General features: G+C 42.8%; 1 protein-coding gene across 1 annotated transcript; it reads right to left on the reverse strand.

The window, feature by feature from the left end:
• Positions 1 to 1,483: 1,483 nt before the first annotated feature.
• Positions 1,484 to 8,394, reverse strand: LOC113831269 (serpin B9-like). Its single transcript, XM_027409557.2, has 6 exons — positions 8,227 to 8,394; positions 6,819 to 6,956; positions 6,273 to 6,390; positions 3,971 to 4,113; positions 3,259 to 3,414; positions 1,484 to 2,018 (listed from the first exon to the last, which is right to left on the reverse strand). Exons 1-6 carry the CDS (start codon positions 8,392 to 8,394, stop codon positions 1,611 to 1,613), a joined length of 1,131 nt encoding a protein of 376 aa, XP_027265358.2. The 3' UTR covers positions 1,484 to 1,610.
• Between the last annotated feature and the right edge of the window lie 2,604 nt (positions 8,395 to 10,998).

A 10,998-nucleotide genomic window follows, 5' to 3' on the forward strand; every position in this document is an offset into this window, starting at 1 on the left:
CAGCTTTAAAAGTACTTTAAAAGTACATTCCAATAAATGTACTTTTAAATACATCTCTACCATTCTAATTGTCAATAAGAACCAAGAGTCAGAGGCTAGGTTGAAAACCTGCTAGCTTAGAGAGGTTGAAGAGCAACTAGATGACCTTCCCTTTTCATCAGCATCTCCAGAAGCCTTCCTTCTGCTGCACCAAACCAAAAAGGACTGCCACACTCAAAGTCCCTCTCTACTACTATCTGTGCATCTCTCCGTCATCTTCCAGACACCCTCTGACTCTCTATGACTACTTTCTGTCATCTAGTTCCTAGCTCCACCTCCTGACCCAAGGACGGTATTTTAAATAATGCAAATGCTTTGTAGGCTTCACAGTGGTATATAAACTGCAACACACATAGTTGGTGAGAAAAGAAATTTATTTTGAAATGGCTGTTAAGGACTTTACAGAATTTAACTATTACAGTTGGTTTGGAGAAACACAGTAGTCTACATAATCATGATTTCTGCAAGGATAACATAGTTGTGGTGATATATTATTTATGACTTGTTAAGGCTTGACTGAATATTCAGAAAAGCAAAGTCAGCCTCAAGATGTAGAGATCAGGCAGTGATGACACACACCTTTAATCCCAGCCATCAGACACTAGGAAGTGGTGAGACACACCTTTAATCCTAGGACTCAGGATTAAGAGACAGATGGATATTTGCCAGTGCAAGACCACCCAAACCTACAGAATCGAGAATCACTCTAAAAGAGAATTATAGCTCATATCTTTAATCCCAACATTAGAGAAGCAAGGTCTCAAAGAGGCTTTTCATTCTCTATCCACACTGAGGTGAGTTTACAGACTGAGGCTTGGTGAGAGCTTGTGGAGACAGGATCAGCCCATTTTGCCTGAGGTAGAGGTAAGAAGCTAGTGCCCAGCTGCCTCTGCTTTTCTGATATTCATCTTCAAGCTTGATACCTAATATCAATCTCTGTGTCTTTTATTTTTTGGACTACATGTAAGTAGTTCAAGTTAGCTGTCATAACAGATAGGTAAGTTGAGAGAAAGTAGTAAAGGCCAGCTGTTAGAAGACCACACTTACAGCACCTGTCCCCATACCTAACACAGTGGTGGACTTATACCTGGTGAATAGTGGACAGCAAAAAAAAATAATAAATTTAAAATAGGCATTAAGGACCAATCACTAGGAAAACTGCAGTAGCTGTCATCATCTACAGAAGCATTTACTATGATGAAAACAGGTTAAGGCAAGTGATGGCAAGAGCTGAGGGGCTAAGGAAGCACAGCTGGCCTGAATTGTCTGTGCAGTGAGTGAGGTGTTTATTTAGGGTCACTTAGAGAACTTTGTATGCTATTTTGTGGCTTCTGTTTGGCTCCTAAACACAATAGGAAACCATATCAGTCTGTGGTCCTGTGATCTGGTAAAGGGCACTGATGATTGTTAAGACAGGGGGAGAGGAAAGTGGGCATCATAAGATCAGGCTGCTGGGAGGAAACTGCCCTCATCTTGGAACATGGTTTCCCCCATATGCCTATTCTCATAGGGTGGCAAGAGTTGTCAAGATGCTGAAGAGAGAACTGTTCCCCCACAAAGTAAATGGGTCTTTATGGGGATGAGAACCTGCCACAGAACAGGAGGCTATTGGTTTCCTTGTGCCTGATGAAGAAAAGGAAGGGGTGGTCTGCACAGAATGTAGAGACATGACGTATGTCGGCACAGTCTACACTTATGGTGGCTGATGCGGCTGCAGCCTCGGTGCCTTCTTCATTGACCTCCACAACGCTCTTGTGAATAAACTGGGACAGACACAGGTCTTTCTCTGGAGACATTCCCGACAAGTCAGCCTTGTCCTCTTGGAAGACATTCATCATTGTCAATCGCTGCAGCACAGACCCCATGTCATAATCCTCTTGCAGTTTAAATTTTGGAAGGAAGACCTCAACATCAGTGCTCTTCATAAAGTATGGTCTGGTCCAGGCTGTTAACTTCTCAAAAGTGAGACTGTTTTCCACCTGACAAAGCAGAATGAGAGACTTTCAGATTCACAGTTGAGGTCTCACCCTGCTCAAATCCTGCTCACAGTACCCTCCATCATTCTACAGGGGACACTGCCTGTTCAGATGGCCAGCCAGTGTGAGATTCCACCGTCCTGCTAGCTTGTATGTGGCTTCCCTGATGGGTATGGAGACAAAACAAATCCTGAGTCGGGGTAGGAAGAACTGGTTGTCCTCTCCTAAACCCACCAGAAGGGAGGTATATCTTGGGTTAGATTCTCTGCATTTTGTGGGCTGTGTGGCTTGAATGTGAAACTCCCCAAAAGATTTCCACAGTAATGCTTGTTCTGATGCTCTTTGTACCTTTTCTTAGGCAGCTATAATTTAGGCATGAGGAGGTCTAGCTGAATGAAGGAAGTAGTTACAGAGGGATACCTATGAAGGTTGTCCTTGGTCATTCCTTTTATTTTTCTATTTCCTGTTTACAAAAGGTCTGAAGTTTTTCCCACATGCACTTGTCACCATGGAAACCATTGATGGACCAGGTAACTTGAAATGAGCCCTCTGACTCAATGGGCCAACGTAAATCCCCCTTCTACTAGGTCATTTACAACAGGCATTTTGTCAGAGATGGAAACTAACTAACACTACAGAAGCCTTGCTGCAGTTAGTGAGCTGGATGGGAAGAGGCAAGGGAAGTTTTCTGCTTACAAAGCCCCCTTTGGTCATGCACACTCCAGTGCCCACTGTTGAGAGGTTAGCTGACATATTGTGAGTTATCCTGCTTCAAAGAACACTAAGATGTCCCATAATGGTCTTCCTGACTCTGTTATCCCCATCTGTCACTCCTTCTCTTCCACTTTGTAGGTTAATGTGCAGTATTCTTTCTGTCTATTTTATGTTCTCAGATATTAAAATAGAAAAAAAACAAAGATCATGATATAGTTATAGTTACAGAGGGGAACTATTTTCCAAGTACTGTACTAAGTTTGTTGCCTGAGTTGCCCTCATTTCATCCTATCAGGTACCATCTCATATCCTAGTGATGAAGTGTTATACCATATGACAAGATCACACAACCCACAATGGAAGTCTTGAACACAATTTGGTCTCCAAACCCCATGCCTGCACAGCTGGAAGCTCAGTCTATTTATTAGTGCTACCCGTTCAATGGAAGTTGTGAGGGTGAAAACTTTGAGTTTTCTTCTAATGAGAAAAGACACTGGACATTTATAGAGGACAAACTCTCCTGCCTCACCTTGCTGAGGTCCACTCCATCATCTGGGAGCAGGACCACCATGCTCAGCTCCATGCCCTCATAGGGCATCAGCAACACCTGTGCCTGTACTTCATTCACATAGGCGAGGTGAAAAGTGTCTTTCTGGCGCATCATCTGCACTGGCTGTTTCTCCTTCTGAACAGATGAATATAGAACATAAGACGTTATTGAGAGAAGTCAAAGGTTTCCAAATGAGCTTCAGTTAATGCCAGGAGTGTTTTCATCACTCCCAATGAAAGCACTATTCATTGTACAGTAAACATATACTCAATGTCTGCCAGCCTCTTCCTGCTTCCATAATGTTTGCATATTCCTTTCTACTATGCATCATGCTTCATACATATACTACCTTAGCATCTAAGTTTTGTCATTCTTGAATATAGGCAAAATTTAGTTTAGAATGAGGTAGAAGCAATAGTCACATGAGAAATTGTTAAAAGTGCTAATAGCCACCTAAAGGTTGCAAAATAGTACAGGTAGTAAATGCTCTATATTCCTATCATTTTTCTAAAGAGTTTAAACTTTCATTCAGAAATATAAGATTCAAATGGTTTTGTGTGCTGTTCTGTTCTCTTTCTAGCCCAAGGATTAAGCCACACACCTCACTCAGTATATGGGATCTCTGACACTAAGCCCCAGAGCTACACATTCAAGATCTCACTGGCATGAACGTTTGGATACTGTTCCTTACCTGGTTTATTTTAAAGGGCATTTCCTTTGTGAGTGTTTTGGTAAAAGATTGTTGCCACCTTCCTTTGAAATATAAGGCATTGACAAGAACCATCCTGGTATTTGAATTAATGGAGTCTCCCGACAGCAACTCTGGAATTTTCCCTTTTGAGGAAGTAAAGACTTCATTCAGGTTCATTTTATACACATGTGAGAAATAAACTGATAAGGTATCTGGGTATATCCAAGCATCACAGTTTCAAATTTACTGAATTTTAATAAAAAAATTTAAAAGCAAACAAAACAAGATACCTACAGGTCTGAGTGCAGGTCATGCACACTGCAGAACATAGCCAAGGTAAGTAGTGTGAAAGACTTCCAAGTCTCTCAAGAAAAGCTTTGGGAAGCAGAAAAAGTGACTCCATGATAAAGAGCAAACAAAGAGGAAATGTGGAAAAGTCCTAGGGAACCAAAGCTCCCCTCTGGATGCTAATGCTGGTTGTCATCTTGATTAGATCTGGAATCAACCAAGAGGCATGTCTCTGGGCCAGATTGTGAGCATATTTCCCAGATAGAGTAACTAATGGAGAGTAACTAATGCCCAGGGTGGGCAATTCCTTCCTGTGCTGCTCTGATATAAAGGACTGAGAGAGGAGCAGCCCTGCTTTTGTCTCCTGCCTTCAGTCCTTGTTGGTGAGTGCATCTGTACTGTTCATACCCCTGCACCTGACATTGTCAGTTGACAGTGGAACTCAGTAGCTTTGGCCTTGAGGTGGACAAAGAGTAGTGGCTTTCCAGAATCTTCTATGTTTGCCAAGCCAGGCTGAGTCTGATAAGGTCTCCAGGCTCATAGACAACTGAACAGTTAGAAAAGACTCAGTCTCTCTACTGCAGATGGTCATTGTCAGACAATGCAGCCTGTTTTGTTTGAGTCCTACTATTAAATCCCATGTGCAATATGGATTCATTATGTGCCTGTAGAGAACCCTGAGTAATATATTAATGTTAAATACAGTGTCTCATCTAGCACTCCATGGTCATTTCCAGTTCTAACACACACAGCATCTCAAAGGCAGAAAGTAGTTTGCTAAGTAGGTACTACTATTCTACACTTTCCATCACTGGAAGAAATAACACAGGTCAGAGGACATATTCCCTTCTTCTACATTGAGTGAGAAACTATCAATGGTCATGAGAATCTTTGCTAATTTGTGACATCAAGACTGAGCAAGAGTAAAGACTCCAACAAGAAATGGGAAAATAATTTTGGGAATTTTAAGAAAAGATTCTCATTCTTACTGTCTCTCTGTTAGCCAAAATAGGAATAAAGGTATTTGGCTAAATATCAGGGGAGACTCTTTTAAGGTTAATGTACCTGAGCAGCCCTGCCAGAGTGTCTTCAATGAAAACTATTTCTAGTTTCTGCAAATGTAATTAATGGATCTGAGGCAGGAAATATGGAAGCAGAAAAAGGAGTCCTACTCAGATATAAAAGCAGTGGTAGCCGAAGCAACACAGACTTCAGAAGATACAGACCAGGGAAAGATTATGGCAAATCTCTACCTCAGAGACAGTGGAATCACCTGACCTAACAACACTGCAGACCACCCCTGCCTTCTAATGGAAACTGTTAGACTGGAAATCAGGCCCATTAGTTCTTATGACATTTGCATCAACCCTTCTGAAGAAATAAGCAAAGAACTCTATGATGGGGAAAGTTCATCTGTGTATATGTTTGTCTTATTGGTTGATAAATAATGCACTGTTGGCCAATAGGGAAGCAAGATAGGTGGGGATAGGAGTCCAGGAGTATTCTGGGAAATGTAGTAAAAAAACAAACAAACAAAAAAAACAAAATGAAATTCTTGATGTGATTCCAGGAAGAGAGGACATATGCTGCTGGCATCCTCTATAAGATAAGTCCTTATAAAATACTTATAAAATATATAGATCAATGGTTATTGATACTTAAGACAGAGCTAGCAAATAAGAAATCCTAGTCATTAGCCAGCAGCATTGTAAGTAATATAAGACTCTGTGTGTTTGTTATTTGGGGGCCCTAACGTGGCGGCGGAACTCAGGCTGTTGGCAGAAAGAGTTACCGTTACAACTGTACTTTTCAAATCTAAGTGTCTGAATAAAACATCCATGAATTTACTGAGATTAAATTATAGGACATGTAATGATGCTAGACTCTGCAATAACATGAGATTAGTCAATGGTGGAAAAAGTGTAAAGTTAAGAGAAAGAGGAGGAAGGAAGAAGAGGGAGGGATGAATGGAAAGGACAAGAATGTGGGGTATGAAATAACTTGAAATTCTGACCTTCAGTCTGTTTGGAGACCCACATGTTTATGTGTTCCCTGGACTCCTCTGGAGCTTTGACAAAGGACAGCTGCTCTGTCTCCGAGTGATAGAACTGAAGACAGGACTCCTTAAAGGCCTTTAGAGAGAAAAAATGTTCAGGGAGGTAGCATTGCAATATATGGTGTCAGCAAGCTTCCTGACCTGTAAAATGTGTGTAGATGTCACTTTAAGCAACAAACATCATGTACTAGGCCTTTGTAAGTGGGAACAACCAGATCTAAACAAATAAAAACTTACAAATACATTCAAAATATTTCAAAGTATCATTATAGAAATTTGTTGTTTGGCCATGAGTAGGGACTTGAGTCTCACTATGTAGTGTGTGTTGTCCTAGAATTGATACTCTTGTCTCAGCCTTCTAAATGCTGGTATTATACATGGGTACTATCACTCTGGCTAAAAGTTGATCCTTAATTTCCTCAACTTGTTTAGAGTCCCTCTTCTGGAATCTATAGCGACAAGTATTTTGAATGCAATTGATGTCATTCTACTGATACAACTTACTGGGGGTAATTCACAAGCGACCTCTGCAAAGATCCTATTGGCCATTCGAAGGATATACTTTCTGTCGGGCTTGTTCAGGTTATTGAGAAGCCACTGGAAGCCCTGATGAATGTCTTTCTCTGTGTTTAAACCAAGTATCTGTGAAAGAAAACAATGAAATAGTATAAGATCTGTAATGAAACATTTTGGCTATAAACAGAATTTGCAAGCTAAAGAGAAGGTTAAGACAGCGATGTACATGAGGACTTGATACATGCAAGGTTTGTATCAAAACAATTAAAAGCAGGTATTAACCTTCCTTGCCAATAAATAATTACAAAGTCTATGGCTCTAAAACTGAATTAGATCTAAGGGACCTGTGTTTCAAACATTTTGAATTTATTTTCCTGTAGAAATACTTGGGACTAATCATAAGGTCTCCAACAGGCTAACAAGATCTCTACCACTGACTTGTAACTGCAAACCTTCCTTACATTGAACAAAAAGCAAACCAACCTCATTTGGAACAAAACTTCCCAGTTAGCTTTAGACATGTGATCCTCCTGTCTCAGTATCCTTAGAATCTGGAATTAAAGATTTGTGCCACATGCCTAACATGAAACCATTTATGCACCATTTTTTGGTTAAGTCTGCAGACAATTCTGACACTTCTCCAAGTAATTCCATGAAAAATCATTGCCCTTAAAGAAGTCATACTGGATGAAAGCTCTAAGATGGCAACCAAGATAGCCATCAATCTCTTTATAGGGAAAGGGCATCAAAGGCAGCCTCTCACGGAACCATATTCCTGGAAGCCAGTTGCAGAGAGGAAGGAGGGATGAGCAAAGGAGCCAGTTGAGCTTGTGCTGGAGAAACCCTCAGAAACAGTTTACCTGACCTAGTGAGAGCTCAGAGACCCTGGAAGTAAAACTGGGGAACCAGCATTGGACTGAACCAAGCACTCTGAATGTGGGTGCCAGCTAGGAGGCCAGAGCAGTCTATGGGACCTCTCATAGTGGAGCCAGTGTTTATTCCTAGAGCACAAATGGACTTTGGGAGCCCATTCCCTATGGAGGGATACTATTGTAGCCCAGATACAAGAAAGAGGACCTAGGCCCTCCCCCAAATGATGTGAAGGACTTTGAGGGTCCCCGTGAAGGGCCTCCTATCCTTGCAGAGTAGGTGGGGAGTAGGTTGCAGGGGTAAGTGGAGAGTGTGGGAGGGTGGGAGGGCAAGGGAATGGGGGGATTCATATGTAAATAAGAGTGCTTCTAAAATAATAATGATAAAAATAAAAGAAGTCATACTGAAGGAGACTGTCTTCCTCCTCCTAGCCCCTGCCCCGTGAAACGGTGTGTGCATATTCCTACCCTCCCTTCTCAGCAGCTCTCAGGCAAGTGAAGCAGCTGTGAGACAACAGACAACTTACCTGAGTTATCTGGGCCGCGGTGTCTCCCTTCGCCCCCAAGAGGACCATAGCTAGAGCAGAGGAGATGCTCACAGGAGAGTAACAGACATTTTTCGAAGGGTTGTTTTGACACAGGGTCTTTAAAAGATGGATGGCAAAGGAGCCATTTGCTTCACATACAGTTGTCATGATGCAGAGTCTGGAGGCAAAGGAGAAATGGTACTCAACACAAGATTGAAGGTTCATTGATCTGACTCAGTGAGTCTGGGGCTCTATCTACTCTTGATTCTCATTTAAAACTCCTAAATTCTTAATTAAATTAGATTTTAAAAATTCATTTTTGGCTGCAGACTGTCCACTTTTAAGGTTATTACATAATTGTGGACATGGCAGCTGACTAAACTAGTATCTATGTTATCTGCATAGGCAGAAGTTCAGATGATCAGGACTACACACACAGGACACAGCCGAGAGAGCTGGACTCTAGTCTCCTTCCATACTGTCCAGCTCCTCATCTTAAGATGGTGGAGTCAAGGAAACAGAGAAAGAGGAGGAGAAGAGCGAGGGAAGAAGAAAGCAGGCATGAGCATCCAGGTCCCCCAGCCTGGCTTCAGTGCCTCCATGTTTGCAGTGTCTGCAAGAAAGAGACTGAGATGCTGAATGAGACCCTAAGTCAGGCTGGTGTCATCAGCTCTGCTGTGCAGCAGGGACCATCCACCTGCAGTGACTGCTCAGGTGTTCTTGATCAGCCGATGGCACCCAGGCTGCTTTACTCTTGAGCAAGCCACACCTTCTACAGGAGTGCACAGCTTGGTCCAGACTCAGTGACTGTTCCCGAACGCCCTACTGAAATCTGGATCCCTTCACTTCCCATGGCTGTGTTCTCACTGTCACATGACCTGTGAGCAGTGCATGTGTGTTCTGGAGTCCATGCTACTGTGTTGAAATTCAGATCAAACAACTTAGGGAGTCTCAGAATATCGCAACCCATACTTCTTCCCTATTCCTAGACAGAAGGACACAGCATCCTGGTACTGTGCCTAGGTCAACTGATCATCTTTATAACTCCTCCTAGGCTCTTCAGGGAAGTTGGGGCTGTTTTATATCAATGACTTACCCTCTGGTTTGTCCTCTCTTCTGATGGTTCTGCAACCCCACTCCTGCTCATCCTTATGTCCCCTTAAACTTACATGAATCATTGAAGTGGTGTTTATGCCACTGAGAAGGCCATTTGCCCCATCACTGTCACTAAGTTCAAAGATTTCGACTGCCCCTCCTTCATTGGGACAGGACACCCTCAGGGCCTCTGCTCTGCTACTCCAGTGCTCCTGCCTATGTCATTTCTTTCTTCACTTCTAAGTGCACTCTATCTTTTACTGATTGCTGTCTCCACCATACTCAGAGTTCTCTGAAGGCAAAAGAGATGTCTGGAACCCTGACTCTAAGCACCTGAAGCATGCTCAGGATAAAAGTTGTGGTTAGGGTATTCAGTGAACAGGTGGTGAAATTGTAAAGGGAATGAACAGTGCTCAGATTGGAATGGAGCCTGCAGATCTCAAAGGACCCAGAAGTAAGAGACATTATTTGCAGATCCTTGAGGAGAGGGCAGAGGCTGTCAAATGGGCTGGGTGATAGGACATGAGAGGAAGAAGGACAGAGGACAGTGGAGAAGGTCACTGAGACCCTGTAGCACCTATGCCAGCCTGAGACGAGTCGATCCAGCTCTAGGATCCCAGCACTTAGTGCAGCATTGCTATCCTGGCCAAATGTAATTTCTAGAGAGGTCACCTCTATAAACACTCACTAGACACCCCCTTTCCTCTATCTCTTTTCCTAAGTCTAGGTTCTTTGGTTCCATCACCTGGATGTACAGCCGTGGACTGAGCCATGCACACTCACCTGGCAATTTCAGTCTCCTAGTACAGTGTTCAAGGCTTTTGTCCTGGAGAGCTGCTCAGCTGTCTCAGGAAGTCTCTTCATTCACTGCAGGGTATGGCCATCATTCTCACAGCCCCAAGTCATGGGAGGAGGAAACGGTGTCACCTCATCCAGGTCTGGCCTCTGCAGTGTTGAGATGGATGGGGGATGGGAATCACATGGGTCCTGGAGAAAGACAAATCCAGTAGGAAACTTGTGTCTCTTCATGGCAGGGTATCAGGCTAGTAACTCCATAGGATGCAAAGTGCACTTGGTGCCTGTCCATGGTTGATCCCAAGCCTCTGTCCAGGACAGAAATTCAGCTGTAAGGTGCTCGATCCAGGTGTCCTGTTAAGTCTGCACTAGGATAGACATGTAGAATTCAGGTGCTAACTACTAGAAGCGACTGTGGAGGAATATTTTCATTGCACTCTACTCTGACACTCCTGAGACTGCTGACAAAGTTTATTCTGAATCAAAGGGTGGAGCTAGCTACTAGTTGACCAAAATTAGCCATAGAGATTTGGAGGACCCAGCACATATAGAGAGACACAGGAAGTAATAGGGAGGAGTTTGGGAAGATTGTCTTTTGACTTGTGGAAATAGAGAGAGGAGGTCACTGGTCGTTTCTCTGATCATTCCACTTGTTACCCTGCTATGTGACATTCAGTTTCTATTGATAAAGAATCATTAGATAAATGCTTCCAGAGACTTTTTCACCTGCCAGGATGTAGACTGCTTAAATTGGAGGACTCCTTGCAAAATGACAGAAACAGACACTGAGCCAAAATAGTACAGGAAAGTGTGTCCTCCATCCCGGGACTGAGAACATTGTATTTGCAGGACCCCATAAAAGAGACCTCTTCAAATTGGTAT

Source organism: Cricetulus griseus, chromosome 3 (genome assembly GCF_003668045.3).
Source record: "Cricetulus griseus strain 17A/GY chromosome 3, alternate assembly CriGri-PICRH-1.0, whole genome shotgun sequence".
NCBI lineage: Eukaryota > Metazoa > Chordata > Mammalia > Rodentia > Cricetidae > Cricetulus > Cricetulus griseus.